General features: G+C 25.7%; 1 protein-coding gene across 3 annotated transcripts in view; it reads left to right on the forward strand.

The window, feature by feature from the left end:
* The window catches only part of LOC130663957 (dentin sialophosphoprotein), a 44,146-nt gene that overhangs the window by 7,552 nt on the left and 16,563 nt on the right, over positions 1 to 20,031 (forward strand). For 2 of the 3 annotated variants that reach the window (XM_057463550.1, XM_057463551.1), the window contains exons 4-9: positions 4,727 to 5,428; positions 6,589 to 7,082; positions 9,490 to 9,595; positions 9,681 to 10,015; positions 10,083 to 10,331; positions 13,067 to 13,163. In XM_057463550.1, coding sequence (XP_057319533.1) covers positions 4,735 to 5,428; positions 6,589 to 7,082; positions 9,490 to 9,595; positions 9,681 to 10,015; positions 10,083 to 10,331; positions 13,067 to 13,163 — 1,975 coding nt within the window. In that variant the 5' untranslated portion in view covers positions 4,727 to 4,734. The remainder of the gene's footprint in view (positions 1 to 4,726; positions 5,429 to 6,588; positions 7,083 to 9,489; positions 9,596 to 9,680; positions 10,016 to 10,082; positions 10,332 to 13,066; positions 13,164 to 20,031) is intronic. The other variant, XM_057463552.1, reaches the window with a different exon arrangement.

The raw sequence follows: 20,031 nt of genomic DNA on the forward strand, positions 1-20,031 counted from the left end.
AAAAAATTTCTAAATTTTTTTTTTTTTTCCGAAGAGCCCACGGACCGCGGAAAAATTCTTTCAACTAAACGAATGCATACATCGTTTAGCAAATTTATTCAGCTTCAATTTGGTTTTTTTTTTAACCCCGTAAGACGATTTGTCGCAGAGATATCAGCCTTCAAACAGAAAATGATCCTTTTGGCTTTGATCTTCGATATTTCAGGTACCAATGATCGCACAGAAAGTTGAAGGGCGGCGTTGAAAACTTGAATAAATTCCCTACAAGACCCTGTCATCATTTTTTGAAAAAAAAAATTTTTTTTATTTTTAACATCCATTAGAAGAAAGTACAAAAAAATGACTTTTTTTGGTTTTTTAGTAAATCAACCGCTACTCTGCAAATATCGATAAAAAAAATAATGTTGCCAGGGACTTTTTTAGCTTAATGTACCCCCAAGACCCCTGTAAATTTTTAAATTGATCTATCGAACCGTTTTTTGGGAATCATCAATCAAAGTTTAGCTAAACAATTAAAGGAGCAAGTTTTGTTCCTTTAATTGTGCAATCATAATCAATATGAAAAAATTTTTTTTTTTCGACTTTTCTCAAATTTTTGCGTTGGTAACTCAGCAAATGCAAGGAAATGACAAAAAAAATAAAAAATTTCCAAAAAATGTCAAAAAAAAATTTAGAACACAAAAAACAAGTTTCAAATTTTTTTTTTCTTCGATTTTTTTTTGACATTTTTTGGAAATTTTTTATTTTTTTTGTCATTTCCTTGCATTTGCTGAGTTACCAACGCAAAAATTTGAGAAAAGTCGAAAAAAAAAAATTTTTTCATATTGATTATGATTGCACAATTAAAGGAACAAAACTTGCTCCTTTAATTGTTTAGCTAAACTTTGATCGATGATTCCCAAAAAACGGTTCCATGGATCAATTTAAAAATTTACAGGGGTCTTGGGGGTACATTAAGCTAAAAAAGTCCCTGGCAACATTATTTTTTTTATCGATATTTGCAGAGTAGCGGTTGATTTACTAAAAAACCAAAAAAAGTCATTTTTTTGTACTTTCTTCTAATGGATGTTAAAAATAAAAAAAATTTTTTTTTTCAAAAAATGATGACAGGGTCTTGTAGGGAATTTATTCAAGTTTTCAACGCCGCCCTTCAACTTTCTGTGCGATCATTGGTACCTGAAATATCGAAGATCAAAGCCAAAAGGATCATTTTCTGTTTGAAGGCTGATATCTCTGCGACAAATCGTCTTACGGGGTTAAAAAAAAAACCAAATTGAAGCTGAATAAATTTGCTAAACGATGTATGCATTCGTTTAGTTGAAAGAATTTTTCCGCGGTCCGTGGGCTCTTCGGAAAAAAAAAAAAAATTTAGAAATTTTTTGGCTCGCGGTATTTCTCATGTTTGCGCAATAATCGGAGCTTTTAAAAAATTTTGAAAAAAATACACTTAAACTAGAGATTTCAAGCTATAAAATGCTTTTTTTAAATTTTCGATACGATTTTTTTTCACCAAGTTACAGCCTTCCAAAAATCACTAAAAAATTTATAAAATTTTTCTGCTCCTTTAATTTTTTGCATTAGTGTATTTGTTATGTTTAGTTTTTTTTAGATACAGACCATGAGTCTACTTTCGTGTATATACATATATATATGTCTGTTTATTTCTTATCGTTTTTCAATTTAGCGGTTCTCTCATCTGTACAATTACATTTTTTTTACTGTTTATCTATCCAAGTTTTATTGAATATTTTATAACTCGGATGTTTGTTATGATATTAAAGTAATAGAATAAGTTGTTTGCAAACTAATATAATGTTAAGTAATTTTCAAGGCTGAGATAATGCTTTGGGAGATTGAAAGAAAATTTAAAGAAATTTTAGCATATTTTTTAATAAATAAATAAATTTAATATTTTTTCAGGTCAACGTAAAAAAAAAAAAAAAAAAAAACAAAAACGAGTTTATTATTTAAAAATTTTACAAAAATAAATTAAAAAAATTTTTTTTTACAATTAAAATTTTTTAATTTTAAAAAATTAAAAAATGGAATTTTTTTCACCAGTTTTGAAAGTTTGCCAATCACGTAAATTAAATGAATGTGAATTTTAACATTTAAATTGCAATTAATAAATTATAATTTATGATTTTATTTTAATTTAGTTTATGATGACATATATTTGTTTATTTATTTAATAGTAATTAGAGAGAGAGAGTATTAGTGCGTAGAAAAAAGTAATGTTAAATTTATTAAACAGTTTCCTTTTTTTTTATAGTGAATCATAATAATGAGGGGTCACAAGTCATGCGTCCTCGTTGCTATTATTCATTTTATATTGCGGGTACGGAATTCCTTTAACGCAAATCGTTGTCTTTACAACACTAAGCACGTGCTCGTACTAGAATCGCGTGATCAGGGTCTTTCTCGTGGTTGACTTGATTCAAATGGTATATGGTACAACTGACTCGAGACGACACTCAACTTCTCGCCTAGTACTCTCTCATATTTCTCATCTCCTCTATTGCATAATTTACATTAATAACACCATTTGTTTTTTACATTAATAAATATATACTTGCAGTTTAAATTATTTATGTTTTTTAATAAAAAAATTTTTCAATTCATATTTCTAATTATAAATTTCTTCATGTTTTTTTTTTTTTTACTTAAAAGCATTTTTTTTTGTAACTTGAATGAAAAAAAAATTACAAGATTTCTTTTTTCGAACCACAAATATATATATTTCATATAAATTAGATTTTTTTTTAATCCGCGGTAAATAAAAAATTCAAGAAATATAAATTTTTTGAATTTTTTCAGTCATTGGAGACGTGATTCTGTAAGTTTACTTTTTCTTCATAAATAAATATATGTATATATTCTATGAATCAATATGTTGATTTACAATTTGTTTATCGTTTGTCTAATTAGTGTGACTAGTAGACATATATGTATAGATTTAACAAAGATTTAATTTAAAATTAACTTGACTAATGTTTTGACTTGTCATAATTTTGAAAGAGAATGTATATACATAAGATACATATATATATATATTTTTTTTTACATTCGCCATATGCTGTACAGTCAGTCGATATCGCGTGTCTAGTAACATTGCCGCGAATTATGTCACGCGGCACGCGAGAAAACTAAATGTTAAGTTCTATCTGTGATATTTAAAAAATATATAGAATAAAAAAAAATAAAACAAAGAAATATGAACAAGCAATGGATACAAAAAAGTTTATACGAATACGTAACACTTGGAACAAAAAAATTTCAGTGGGACGTGACCCCCTAGACTGATATATTAAAACTGTAGTAATATTTTTGGGATTGAATAATAACTAATAACATAGGTCCGGCAATGTTCTCGAGATGAATTGCTGGACAAGGAAGTGGGGTCACACCTGCCTCGTCAAACTGTTCAATCAGTGTCATCGTGAGAAATAAATAACGTTCATTCTCTAAATATATTTTGCATCAACTTAATTATATAAATTTATATATTATCATGACTTGTTATTATATTCAAAATTATTGGAAAATATTTATTTTGTCATTGAATAATATTTTTATTTTTTAAATCAAAATTTAATTAATTTTTAATTTTCATTTATTGCATTGAAATTAATGGAAAAAAAAAAAAAATGACAAATCCTATTCAAGAGAATGTACATCATCTTTATTTTTTTGCAATTGATGATATAGAATGTTTGACGACATTCTTAAGTTTCTTACGTCACTTAGACACACGGTAAACAAGTCCTTATCGTTGATATTGGCCGGAAGCCAAGCCATAGTTTTTTTTTATACACTTTACTATTCACTATAGATATTAATATTTAATGATATCGTATCCAAGTATTTTCAATCTATTGTCTTTATAAAATTATTTAAAATAATAATTATGATTAATATATATCTTATGATGTGATGTCGTTCCCTCATAATACATGCGCAATAACAAGGACACCGCCAGAATTCGTGCGGAGTTCCGCACTTCCGGTTTATACGTATACATATACATAAAAGCAAGTAAAGAAATAAAAGGAAATAGCCAGTTCTCAACGATCGATACTTTTACAACTTCCCTTACCTATATGCAATTGACGTAATGATTAAAGCTTTCAAAACTGTTCAATATCCGTGACGATGTGTTTGTTCATTTTACTTACATTTAATATACTATATATGTCAGTCAAATTATAATTTATTTTACACCATCTATCAATCGTCTCAACAATTATTTTCATCTTTTAAAAATGACTAAAGCAATAAAACTTTTTTTTTTTATTTTAAATAAGGAAAAGATTTATGAAGATCGATAATTTTTTTTTTTTTTTTTTTAAACTAATTAATGAGTAAGATTGTTTTTACCGCAATGCACCATAACAATAGTAGTAGTTAATTTGCCAGTATTACGTATACATATATACATAAATTTAATTAACTCTTTGTTTAATGTAACGAAATACTAAATGATTATTGCGTTAACTTGTTGATTACACTGATATGATATCGGTCACAGATTAATTTTATCCAATTATATATCTGTTATCTATATGTATATGTATATATTTATATATTGTTAATGTATAAAAAAAATGTTTTTTTTTTTTAAATATTGAATTACATATTATTAAGTAATATCTGTTAAACACTCGGGTTAAATTTAAAAATAAAAAAATCCTACAATTAAATAAAAATTTGTACTTTTTAATTACAGATTTATAGATGGAAGGAATCGATAACAAAAAAACAAACGAGACTGATGACTGTTTTAATAAAAAAGATGAGATACTTGAGTGCGTTAGCGATACGAATAAAGTTAAAAAAGAAGATAATTTGAATAGTGATAATGATACGGGAAATAGATTAAATGCAATGTCGTCAACAAACGGTAACCAAGGGAAAAAGGATTTATCGCGTGAAGAAGACCTGGAGGAGGACGAGGGTAAGGGCTCGGATGAAGAAACAGAGAGTAAAGAGAAGACTGAAGTTGAGGATAATAAACGTGATGATGAATCTTCAACAACGTCAACGTCAACTTCGGATGATGAGTCCGAGACAACTTCAGAGGATAAAACTGAGCCTTCAACAAAGCCTGAAGAGGCGCCTCCTCCCGCTGCCGAAAAACCACAAGAAAAGACTGAAGAACCCGCAAAAAATGATGATACCACGGATGACAGTGATATTGATGACGATCTTGTCTCGACTATAAATTACAACACAATTACCTCGCTCGCTGCGTTAAAAGATATGCTGCAGTGTTCTGGTGAAGACTCCGATGGCGTCGACAGTTTCTTTCATCATTATTTTTTGTCACATGTTAATCGTTTGCCATCGAGAAATCAAACTCACAGCCCTTATCCCTGGGGCAGAAGACTTTCCGAGTGTCGTGAAGAAGATGAAGATGAGACTGAAGAAGGTAATACTACTTAAATTTTTATTAGATTTATTTAAAAAAAAAAAAAACCATTGACCTTTTTCGAATAGACGGCTTGAAAGAAAAAAAATACATATATCTCCCAATTTAAAATTATTTTTTATATTTATAAGGTTTCAGTAACAAGCGTATTAACATTATGGCTTCTCGAGGTCTTTTCCGTCAGTTGCCAACATTTTCAACAAAAATATTATACAATTTATGTGTCATAAACCAGTCATCTCATTCAAATGCATTTTATTTTAAACTCAGCTCATCATAAAAAATAAAAAAAATAAAATTACACATTTCTTTCCAAGCTATCAAGTAATTGAATTATTATTTTTTTCATTTTCTATATATATTTTCCACTGTAATAAAATAACATAAAAATTTTCCGGTAACTGTAAACAGGAAATTTTAGTATACATTACGATTATACCAATATTATAAATTTTAAATAAATCTATAGCATTAAAGCTTTTTTTAGTTGGCGCGAAAGCATCTCGTAGCACTTGCATTACATTGCATTAGGTAACGACATACTATTTATAAATTTAACTTTTAGATTAAAAGCATGAAAGCGTTCATCAACCTAACTTAAGTATATTTACGTTTAAAGTACTTGAGGTCATCAAATTTTATTGTTAGTTTTTTTATGTATTAATTAATAAACTAGTTTATTATACAAGAAAATTTACTTGTTACAAACTACTCTGATAAATGGAGTAGACAGTTTTAATCGGAGTTTCTGCATATAGTTGCAGGTCAAGAGAGAATATATAGACGCACGTGGGTTTAAACTAAAGTCGTATTCGATAATCAACTTACCATCACTCCCTTTGCAAATATTTTATAATCCTACTATTTTTATTATTTTGATCTACTTTAATAATGCTTACAAAGATTTACAAAGATTAAAATTTTATTTACGTGTTTATTTTAATTAAAACAAGTAGTTTATTATGTTTAACACTTGACCTTGGAGCTAAATGTTAAAAAAATATAATTTAAATCGTTATTTATGATAATTTTTAAAGAGAATAATACATTCGTTGTCAGCATAGAAATAATGATTAAGTTCTTGTCGTTGAATTTATTATACTTGTAAACGTTTTAGAATTATAGGAATTATGTTTATTTATATCGTTTTTTTTTTTAAGGAAAAACGAATGAAACTGAAAAATCAAACGAAAAGAAAGTGATGACTCAAGAATCACAAGATAAATCTGAAAGTTTAACATCAAAAGTATCTAGTCCATCGTCGTCGGAAAAATCAAGTTCAGAGAAAATAGATCTTAAGTCTAATACAACATCAAGTGTCTCGGAGTCGAGGCCGCCGCCTACTGCATCAACAGGTTCTAGATTTACTACAACAATTGTTACGTCACCAACGGCTAATAAACCTCTGTTACGACGAAGACACACTTCTGGTCCTACAATGACCTTTCCTGCAACAGATCCACCTAATTATTGTAACAGCATGATTTTTTCACGTACAAGTCCGTTGCCGAGTCCGCATCTTGATAAAAGATTTTTTGATTCAAGTTTGATTGAAATGAAAAGTCAAGCTAGCAGTTCTAGTACACTTGATTATGATTCTGCTGAAGAAATTTGGATTAAAAGAGTTGATTTTATGCAGGAACGAAAACGCCGAGTAAGTTTTACATTTTATTTTATTTTTATTAGAAAAATTTTCATAATCTACAATAATTTTATCTGTTAATCTTTTTATTGTCGTTAATAAATAACTAGAATATTAGTCATTAGCCGGCTAATTAAATAAACGAGAGAAATAAAAAAATAACAACAAAAACAATAACATTTATTTATTTGAATTAATTTTTGTTATTAGGTAGATACAAGTTATTGCAGACATTGTAATAACAAAAGTCTGTAAAAGTGTAAAAATTATAAATTAGATTACTTATATTACATTATTATTGAATCAACAGTTGAGTTTACTTGCCGACTAAACATCAATATGATTTTTACAGTGTAAAAAATCAAGAGTGACACTCGGAGTTTCAGAGTTTTAACACTCAGTATTAAAATCAATCCGCATACCAAATAAATTTCAAGTAAACTGGATTTTATTTGAATCCACATTCACTCCGATTCAGAGATTTAATCCGAACTCGAGTGTCAATATTAAAACAAACCTCTCTTTGGAGTCAACTTTACTCCAACGGGATTAAATAAATAAACAGTCAGTCACTCCGCATTCACTCCGGATTTAATCCGCATTTACTCCGTTGATTTTTTACAGTGTACAGATTTAATGTCATTAGTTATAAAATAATTATAAATTAATTAGATTATTGATTTTTAGGGGTTACTTTTATCTTATGAAGATGTTTGAATAATTTATAATTTACAAGAGATTTTTTATCCTTGACCTAATTATTTTTAGCATTCATTAATAATTTTGTTCGGTTTTTTTTTAATTTTTTATACGTCATGGTTTTAGTTGTATTAAATAAGAGCTACAGGTCAAAAGTTAATTAATTTTTAAAATAATATTTTCTTAGAATTTTTATCTTCTCAAAAAAAAACAAGACTTTGAAAAGAAAAAAGAATTTATAAGTTAATAGAACAATACGTTTAAATTTTTTAATGATAAATCACATTTATTTATAATTAATGACAAAATAACTTTTTTATTGTTTTTTTATTTTTAATTAAATTCCATTCAAGCTTCAAAGTAATTACTATCGTTTATTATTTTTAATGACCGACAGATTTAATTAAAAATGAATTGAGTTAGAAATTTTAAAAGTGATAATAAAACTATTAATTTATCTTGAGTAAACACGAAAATTAATTGAGACATTTATATATTTTTTAGTATTTGAATAAATAAAAAAAATATTTCCTTACTAATCAAAAATATAAATAGATAAAATATAATGAAAATTAGTTGAATTTCAAAATCTATAATAGTCATGTATTGTTATTTTAAAATATTAAATAAATAAACTGATATCAATAGAATTAATCTAAAGTACAATTCAATGAGATAGTCTCTTTTGACGCAGAGTTTTTTTTATCTCATATATGACACTCGTTGTCTTGAACAATCAGTTTGCGTTTAAACTTGCTTTGAACTACGTGTCAACGTGTTTATGTGTCATTTTTATAACTATTATTTATTTATATTTATATTTATATTTATCAATACTATTATTAGTATTTTATTTATTTAATTTATAAAAACAAAAAATAAAAATGCCGGCGAGTACTGACCAAACGTCTTTTTTTATGGGACAAAAACGTAAATATTCAATAACTAAATCAACAGAACGTTTTTCAAATAGTAATCATGGAACTTATAAGGTTTGATTTTTAATCAATTGTATAGATATATTTATTTAAATTCATCATTATTACCATATTTAAAATTTTTTTTTTTTTTTTTTCAAATTATTTACTACAGTAATTATATTATGCGAGTGATAGAGTTGTTATTAATTCAATGCCAATGAAATTTGTTATCTTACAATCACCGGATTATTTATAGAAATTTATTTATCGATATCTCATTTAATTTTTTTTATCAATTAATTTTAAATATATTATTTAATACTGAGCAATACAAATTAATTTCAATAAAATAATTTTATTTTATATGTTAATCTTAACAATAAAAATTCTTTCGATTAATTTTTGATTGATAATTTTCCATCAGATAATTAATTTCTATTTTAAAATATTATTTCATTGATTTTATTGTTGAAAATAAATAAATATAATTACGTACGTGACACTTTGACAATTTCATAATAAAAAAAAAAATACTATTATAATTGACAAGCATTCTAACGTTTATCAAAACATGGGTATATTTAACAATACTTGAATATATTTTTTTCATTATTCATGAGATTATCCTCGTTGTCTAACACAATCTGTCCACTTAATAAAATACTTGTTCTACATTTTTTAAAAACTTACAATAACGTGTGATATTTATATCAAACCTGAATATAGAGATAAGATAGCTAACTAAAAAAAATATACATGTATACATGTATAATTATTATTTTTTTTTTTTTGAATTACAGGAGTTGCGTTTATCTCAGCCGTTGCCAGTCAAAAAAGAGGAGAAAGAGGAAGAAAAAAAAGTTGACGTTTCTAATGAACAAGTTGAAGGTCTTCGGCCACGAGCAGGTTAAAAATTAATAAATTAACTAGATTCCAAGCGGGTTGTGTAATTTAAAATAATTGATATCTTTATATTTATTTATCTATCTAGGTACTTGGAGCCCAAATTCAGATAAGAAAAAAAAAGTACCGAAACCAACGGTAAGCAGTGCACCAAATTCCGGCAGATCAACACCATTACCTCATCACTCTATTGCTGTTAATACATCAGCATCTGCATCAGCAGTTGCATCATCACGAAAACAACCAACAGCAACACGTTCTTGCTCCACTAGCCGCAGTAATAGTCGTAGTAATAGCGTAGATCGACGAAGTGAAGAACTAAGTCCTACTAAACGTAATACATTTTTGGGTAATTTTCGTTCGAGAAGCAAGTCTGATTCTAGTAAAAGAAAGTCCAGTATTATTGCCACCGTCAGAGCGCAAGTAAATAAATTATTTATTGTATTTAATAAGTTTTAATAATAACAATTATTATTATTATTATTGATAGCTACAGTTGTATAAAGGAGGAAGAGAATCAGGTAGTGGTGGATCTGGTGGGTCAGGTGGTGTCGGCGGTGGAGGTGAAAGTTCAACTGGAAGTTCTACAAGTGACGTTAATCCAGAAAGAGAGTCACGAAGAAGTAGAAAAGATGAACGTCGCGCTTCTGCTGATTGTATGAGAAATCCTGTTTCTAGAGTAATTGATTTACTTAGACGTAGCAAAAGTCCAAATACTGTTGAGGATAGACGAAGAGGCGTAAGTTTATTATTTAAATTAATTATTTAAGAAAAAAAAAACACACACACACACACACATTTTCAGAATTTGTTTTTAAAAATTAGAGCAAATTTTCTACATTATCTTCTGTCGATATAGCAATTATCTGAATACTAATCGTGTACCATGTCTTTTACTTGAAATATTTTCAAAATAAAATTAAAATTTATTTGATAGCGACATTAGTATTTATATTAGTAGTGACAGAATGTATTGAATGTGATTATTTTAGGTGTAATTGTAGATAGTATTTTTTATTACAAAGCTCGAATCTTTAACAATTGTATGATTTGTAGTATAAATTATGTTAAGCGATTAAATGATAAGGTCATTTGGTGGTTTAATTTTTATATTATCCGGTATATCATTAGATAAGTAATTGTTAAAAGTATGAGTTAAATTAAGTGTAGATTGCTGTAGATCAAGGAAGTAAACGTATAGTGAGATGAGATTTAAATGATATTATTATTGTTATTCTTGATATAATATGACTGTTAGTAACTACAATTTACTAGATCATTTATAAGTTACTTGATCGTTATGAATAATTTTTGTGATATTTAAATAAACAGTTGTGCATATAAAAAGAAATTAATAATTATAAATTATAAATCGTATAATTTATATTTCAATTAACATATCATATAAAAGTGTGAGTGATTTTTTTTTATGTCGTATTTTAATTTTAAATTCTAATTAACCGGGAGTTATAATTGAATAATTGAGATTGACGTATAGTTTTTATTGTTATTATCGTACTCTAATTAATAAATGGTATAATGCTGTGACGTATTGAATAGTTGTAACTAGTGGGAGAGATTACGCGAATCATCGCAGACCGGTACATATGTGTATTTTTTTTCACTCAGTGACTTGACGGGATTCGGTTACAAAGCTTTAACAAAATGTCTCGTTTTAATATTTATTTTAACGTCTAACATATAAATTATTATATTTTAAATAACTTTAAACAAAATTAATCACCAGACAAAAATATTTATTTATTATTAAAAAAAAAAAAAATATTTAATATCTAAAATATAATTACAACTTTTATTTATTTATTTATTATTATTTTTTTTTTTAACTCAAATTAAAACAAAATTATCAGTATATTCTACACGACCTTGCTTCTTTATGTTTCTCTTCATATGATTACATGTGTGACAATCGCGTGTGCTATGTAATAACGCAATGCTCGTAAAATATACAAGTGACTACTCTTGTTCAATTTAAATTATCTCGAGTACGCGTTAAAAATCATTTTTATTACTTTTTTTTTTATATTTAATAAATTAATCGGCAATTAAATTAATATATTTAAAATTTTTAATTTAAAAATTCAAGTGTTTTATTTAAATTTAAATAATTAAAATTTTTTTATGTCTTCAGAAATATCATCTATTAATTTATATAAATTTATTTAAAAAAAAAATAAAAAGACAAGTAATAATAAACAAATAAATAAATACATTACATAAAAGATATGATTATACTGTCTGTGACGTATTTTTGTTGTTGTATGTCACCTTAGTGTACGTAGATCAGATGTCACAGAAGGTTGCCGGCAATACGGTATTTACAATGTAAATTTATACGAAATTTAATAGTCTTACTATTACGGTCTAACTACTAAATCTAACTACTGTTGCAAAAAAAAAAGTTGCAAGTAGATAACTTAACTTTTATAGACGAGCGCAGCAATATATATATATTTTTTTTTTCTTCTACATTCATTCAATGAAATTTGAGTTAATTAAAAGACTTGATAAAATACTATTTAAACTATCTTAATTATGTTAATTAAAAAACTAAATATTGCGTGGCAACAGATATGGGAAAAAAACACGTGTCGGAATAATTAATATAAAAAAATCTAAACGTTGATTATATTTTTATGACTATAAAAAAAAATTAGTAAACAAATTGCAGGTAAAAGTTTTAAAATCAATTGAATATTTATTTAAATGTGTTAATTAAATTTATGTACACATTTAAAATATTAAAATCACATGTTTTATAGCTGATAACGTAAGAGTGTTTTACATCTGTCACATGTGTACTATTTAAGATAATTAGTTTAATTTATTATATTTTCTAAATTTTATTTTTTAAATATTAATTTTGTTGTGAATTAAGTTGATAATTAAATTTCTGTATTATACAGTAGCAATGTATTATAAAGCCGTTACCAGATATCCTTGACATGATAATTTTAAAATAAAATACACTATAAACATTTAATGTTTACTATAAACATTGTAAGTAATACAGTAAATATTAGTCAAGTGACTTTTATTAGCGTTAGTACATCTGCATAATATAAAGGAGAGTTATTTTGATTAATAAAATTATGTGAGATGAATTTAATTTAAAACAAGAAACAAAAAAAAAAAAAAAAAAAAAAACGGTTAAAAGTTTTGAGTGGGTTGTGCGTAATAAAGACATCAATAAATGATTTAAAAATGTCATCATATTTTCGTTGGATAAAAAGTGGAAAAAAAGATGACTACTGCGGCTCCAAGCCTCGGAGTCGTTCACTGGATTCCAAGAGTCTTGAAGTGTCTGGTATACGTCTGGTTTTACAACATGTAATTTATACAGTTTATACTTTACTTAAATAATCAACACTTAGTCTTTTTCTGTTCCTTTTAAATTTAAATAATTATGATAAAAATTAACTTGATATTTATATTTTTTTGAATATTTTACAGAGATCTCAGAATCATCATTCACATCAGTCGTCGCTGTCATCGTCTGCATCAACGTTACCTTCCACATCAGGATCACAATTAGGTCATCATAGTCAAGGTATTTATAATTTAATTATAATAATTATTTTATTTACCAAAGTCGTGACAAAAAAAAACGTTTTTTAAAATTAATATTCAATGAAAATTTTAAAATACAAAAATAATATTTTTTTTGTATAGTTTAGAAAAGTAAAAAAAAAATAAGTGACATTTTATGATTGAAACACAGATAATGTTATTTATTAAAAGCATTTAAGATTTATTTTTTAATTAATAAAAGAATATTTATTTTGAATGCTTTTAATAAATTTTGACTTGATGATGTTTCCTATAAAAAATTTCATTTTTTTTTATTTTCTATCTTTCGGGTCAAAGTAGAAAAAATTTTTTAAATGTACGAGTACAAAAGTGAAAGTTGCATTAAATTTTTTAAACTACGAAAAAGAGAATTAGTTTAGAGAGAAATCTTAATAGGTAATTTTAAAAAAAATTTAAAGCACTAATCGTAAAAAAGACAACGTAATTAAAATTTTTTTAAGATAAAATTACCTAATTAAATTAAAAGCCAAAAAAATTTGACATTTTAATAAAATTAACTCTTAGTTAATAATAACCACGTAATTTTGTTTTTTAAAATTTATATTCTAGTACAATTTTTTCATTATTTTATTTTAAATTAATGTTTCAATTTTTTTTTTAAACAATTGATAAAATTTAAAAACGGCTGACCGTTAAAGGTAATGAAAATTAAAAAAAAAGTGCGGAAAGCGACACTGTCCCTTAATTAAAAGAATAAACAATAAATAATGCAATGAGTGTAATAATTTTACCAACTGAGTAATATCTTGTTAGTTACAAAGTCGGCCAGTACATTGCGTTTTATTCTCATCAGCAACATATAATAAGAGTTTTGCTGGTAACTGGGGATCTGGCGACTGCTGCTGGTGAGTTGGTGACTCATTCGCGTTCGCGCGCGTTTCCATATTTAATTCGCGGCATCGGCGTCTATTACTCTGCACTCTTGCGCTCTTGCGCTCTACTATACCCTGAATAAATTAAACTCCCACTTTATCCTGTACACTATACTATTAAATATTAACGTAAAACGTATTATACGGAATTACGGGTATAGGAGTGATAGGAGTATAAGAATTTTAGCATCTGCGCAGATAATAAAAATGCCGTGTTGTATATCAGTATATATTATATAGTAGACCTCGTGGTTTAAGAGGTTGAGTGTTATAGACATTGGAGATTGGAGAATTGGAGATACTGCCAAGTTGCCGACTGCGACACCCGTGCAGTCATGCACGTACACCCCGTACGACAATACTACTCCTTATAATTTTCCCCGGTTTTAAAATTATCATTAACAATAACAAAAATACATACAAAAACAATGTCTGTTTAATAACTAAATAAATTGTCAATCATTTTTTATGCAAGTGCAGTGCAAGTGTATTTATTTTTTATAAATAACTTTCGTTTGTGCGAAAAACATTCGGCAGCATCAACACCGTCAGTATAATTGTAGTTTAAATTTTATTTAAAAAAACATTATCATGATAAAAAATAAATTAAATATGTGTAATGATAATTGATTGATGATTTTAGTTTGACAGAGTGCAATGTCTTATATATTAATAGATATGTGAGATTATATAAATTATTAAAAAGTGATATGTGCGCATTATATGAAGAAACGTAGAATTGCTGGCATGGAACGCGTTTGTCAATAACCAATCGTATACTTGTGCTAAAAAAACTCAGCGGCAGCGTAATCACGTGTGCTGTTAAAATAATTATTTTTAAAAATAATTGGGCATTAAAGTTATTGATTTAATAAAATTCGATGGCTGATATTTATTTATATTATAGATAACAAGTGAAAGTTATTTTTTTATTTTTATATATTATACTATTATACATGTGTCAACAGTGATTATTAACTTTACTCATGTCCTCAACATCTACTATAATAATCCTCATGTCAACATAATAACAATATATATAATAGATAGATTTATCACATTTTATTAGCTTTTCTATCAATAAAAGTTTAATTACTTTTTTTCTAAACATTAATGTAAAATTAATAAGTTTGATTATTTAATTTATTACAAATAAAATATTAAGTGGATAATTTGTGAGTTATTTTATAAACAAGTTTTCAATGGATATTTAATATACTTTATGTCTAGATATTTTGTGGGTTTGTATTAAAAAAAAAAAAAAAAAAAATTTATTGGCAAATATTTAATTGCTATTGTTTCCTTTATTTTTTATAATTAATTGTTGTTATTCAATAAAAGACGGGATTTATTATAAATATACACTGGCTGGTGTTATTTGTGCATAGAGCACCTTTGTAAAGTTAACATAAAAAACCGGTTTATCCAGATATTTATAATCCGATTCATTTGTTACATAGTCATTGCTGGGTCAAGTACATTCCACCTTCTATTTTATTTACTACTTTGTTCATCATCATCACCAGACACTATTATTATTATTATTTATTTAAAATCAGATCGACCAAATTGTCGCATTGAGTAATATTGATTTGACTTGACAAATGTTCGATTATTAATTGAAGCACAAGGTTACTATGTGAATGGACATTTAATTTTATCGATTCATTTTATTGTTTTCTACAACTTTCAACAATTATTTTTTTAAAATTTCAGATTATTTATTTTTTTTTTTTATTTAATTATCACGCCACTCTATAAATATTTATGTCATTAAAAATTAATTTTAAGAATGAATAACTCATGGAAATTGTCACATGTTGATTCAATACCAAGTGAAGCATAAATTATTATTCAATTTACTTTCATTTATTATCTCGATAAAATATTCAATTATTTATTGGTCACTGCAGGAATTTATAAAATAATCAACAATTTAAAATTACAAGTGAATTTTAATAAACCACAGACTTGGTATTGGTTTATTAATAATTAACCGATAGTAATTTTCACCAGTAGGGGAGTCGATTTATTTTTATTTTACCTAAAAATTTTTAAATAAATTATTTTGAGAATTACGAATCGAGTAATGAGTTGAAATTAAATGCATCTTTTAAATAAAACTTGAGAGCAACAATAATATAAAATCGATAGTCCCAATATAATATTTAAATTATTAATTTGTCATTTAATTTAATCAATGTAAAACCTCCGGAACTTATTAATTGACTAATCGATGCCCTTCTATGACCCATCATATATGTTATTTCTTTTATTTAACGAGTCTCGTTTATTTGCTTTTAACTCAATATATATATATATTTTTTTAATTATCATTGAGTCGTAGACATAATTCCCGCTTTTATCAATTTCAAAATAATTACGTAAAAATTTATATTTATTCGATAAAAAAATATATTTTTATTCTTATAAATTACTTTCATTTTGTCTGCAAAGATTTGCCTGATTATTAATTTTACTTGAACGCCTATATATATATATATATATATATATATATGACCAAGCAAAACTTGACTATTAATTTAAACATTGCATGACCCATTAAAATTTAATATTTTTTTTTTTTCTGTCATTCAAAGGTGAAAGTAAAAATTAAATGATTTTTTCATTAAATAAATTTCATTCAACTCATTTTATTTCGCGTTACTGATGCCATAAGGGCGTATCCCGAAAAAAATACCCTTGAAAAGGCATAAGGGCGTATAAAAAATTTTTTTTCGGGAAACAACGTACTTTTACTTGAAACGCGTAGAAATGACAAAAAAAAATTTTTTTCGAATTTGAAATTTTTTGGTACGCCTTTATGGCACCCGGGGTACCCACTAGGAGCCATAAGGGCGTACAAAAAAAAAAATTTTTTGGGAAACGACGTATTTTTACTTTAAATGCAGAGAAATGATGAAAAAATTTTTGTTTCAAATTTGAAATTAACTTTGATCAAAATTTTTTGGAATACTTTTATTCAAAATGATCACTCTCAATCACAAATAAAGTGATCAAAGTTAATTTCAAATTTGAAAAAAAATTTTTCATCATTTCTATGCATTTAAAGTAAAAATACGTCGTTTCCCAAAAAATTTTTTTTTTGTACGCCCTTATGGCTCCTAGTGGGTACCCCGGGTGACATAAGGGCGTACCAAAAAATTTCAAATTTGAAAAAAATTTTTTTTCGTCATTTCTACGCGTTTCAAGTAAAAGTACGTTGTTTCCCGAAAAAAATTTATTGGTACGCCCTTATGGCACCCGGGTATAATAGGCTGATACGCCCTTATGGCATTTGTAACGCGATTTGTTAATTAAAAAATTAATAATCATATAAAAATTTCTTATTGTTGATAATAACAATACTAATAATTGAAAAAAACAAATATATATATATATATATGTGAAGGCTGTCTGATGATTGTTTATTCGTATTGAATGGTCTTGCAAGACTTTACTTATTTTTTTCTTTTCTTATATTATATGTATTATAAATGGCTACTATTGTTGTTGAATGACAACAGTATATGTACATTTATATCTTATCAGTTGCATTAATAGAGGTTTTAACAGAGTCTTGGTTTAACAATCGCTAAAAGGCGTATATATATATAGATTAACAATATGTGACAAGACGGTAGAAATAAAAGAATGAAATTTTTTTTGTTTAAAAGTTATTGCTTCAAATATTATTACATATATTATTTAGAAAAATATGAGTCAAATAATAAAATACATGTAAATAATTTAATTGAAACTATGTGGGAATGACAAATAATACTCAAAGTAAATATTCGTAAATTAAATTAATATAATTTTTAAATATTATTAGAAAGTACGCAAATAGTACACATGCGTTTAAAACATAATTTTTTTTTTCTTATTATAAATAGTTTACTTTAATTAATTCATATGATAACGATTAATGAATTTTTTTAAACCAAGATATAAAAGTAATCTTTAGTTTGTCTGTCATTTCATTAAATTTTCCATTTGGAAAATTTAATAAAAATTAAATCGATTTATTATTTTTTAAACGAAAAATTATTAATCACAGCAATATCAGAAGTAATTTCTGTGACAAACATAATATTTTTTTTAAAAAAAGTGTAATACTAAACGAAAGATGATTCATCCGACAAAATATACTCATACTATAGAAAAAAAAAAATAAATATGAAAATTAATCTTTTATCAAGGAACCTGATCCCCTTAGAGATTTCAGATAAATAACTTTTCAAAGACATGAAAGTTAGTAATAAAGTTAGCATCCCAACGATTATTATTTTCCAGTCTTGCTAAATTTAAATAAACACATCAGTCTTTCTTAAAAATATTATGTGAAGCCTTATGCATTTTATATAAAGCTCGTGTCAATATAGTTATTATTATATCTCGAATGTTTACGAAAATTTAATTTTAAAGTAAAATAAAATCTAAAATAAAAAAAATGATAACTATTCAGAAAGTTTCGTTGCAAAGTAGATCAATACGACCTAGTACCTACAACAGCTATATATCCACACTCAAAAATTTCATCTGTTCTGACCTAAATACATACACAGCGCAATGTCCTTGATCTACCACAACACTGTCGCAATAAAAATTTTTTACTGTACTTTAGTTTTCTTTTATAATTTTTTATAATTATCCATTCTTTTATCTTTAAAATTATTTCTATAATTAGCATATTACTTTTGCACTTTGAAAAGAAAGAAAAAATAAATAATAATAATTGAAATTTTTTATTATTATATAAACTTTAAGTTCGCAGTTGACCTGGATAACAAAATCCGATTGACATCACTTGAGATTTACCATAAAAAATTTAATCTCTTATTTTAAAATTCTATGAATTTTATTCTGTCATCTTTTTTTTCTTCATATACTTATTCTAAGTATATTGATTCAAACAATTATAGTCAGCACAATTAAACCTCTCTGTATTATTAAATTACATGTGACAATGTTGAAAAGAGTTAAATCACATGTAATTAATAAATTGTCACATATTTATGTTTATCTAACATTTAAATATCTGACACTACTGGTATCAGGTATACTTTTATATTATAAAATTAAGTTTTAATATAAATAACAGTTGAATTATTGTCTGATCCACGTGACAAATCTGGCAAAATTAACTGGTTTGCGTGGGTAATATTAAATTGGCATCAGTGCATCAGATATTCATATGATTGTCATAAAATCATTTGACCTTTAACTAAAACTTCCTACACTATTTCCTCCCCTATCTTTATATATACATTTAAATGTCCATTCAATTGTCATTTAAATGAAATTACATTAAAGTTTAGTATAATTTCCCTTGTGTAAAATTTTAATCTCATCAGTAAGATATAAGAAAAAAAGGATTTCTTGGCCCAAATATTTTTTACTCGCCCTTGGAAATTTTTCCATTATAGAGTGAAAAAAAAAAAAAAAAAAAAAACAATTTATTGCGTCGATAAATTTTTTCTAGTCTTAAAAAAATTTTTGTCTTGAATTTATAATGGAAAATATTTCTTACGCCAAGAAATCCGTTTTTTCTGTGTATACCAAAATGTCACCAATACTTAAAAATAAAAATATTTAAATTATTTCCTGTGATTGTTTTTTTTTTATGTATTGAAAATCATAATTATATTTGGGTATAAAAATAAAACTGGCGTAAGAATCAGCTGATGTTTGTTTTTGTGCTTATGCCATAAAAATTTAACGATTACCACATGATAGTTGAAAAAAAAAAAAAAATAATAATAATAGTAATACTAATCATCTATTATTTACACAGATAAGATTTTAATCTGAGTTTAAGAAACTTTAGCAATGAAATATTTAATAAGCCAATAAAAATAATATAATTTTTGAACGATAGAAAAAAAAAATAATTAAAGTTTAAGTATTAAATAAAAATAGATAAAAATGCACGGGTTAAGTAATTTTCTGTCT

Source organism: Microplitis mediator, chromosome 2 (genome assembly GCF_029852145.1).
Source record: "Microplitis mediator isolate UGA2020A chromosome 2, iyMicMedi2.1, whole genome shotgun sequence".
NCBI classification, from domain to species: Eukaryota; Metazoa; Arthropoda; class Insecta; order Hymenoptera; family Braconidae; genus Microplitis; species Microplitis mediator.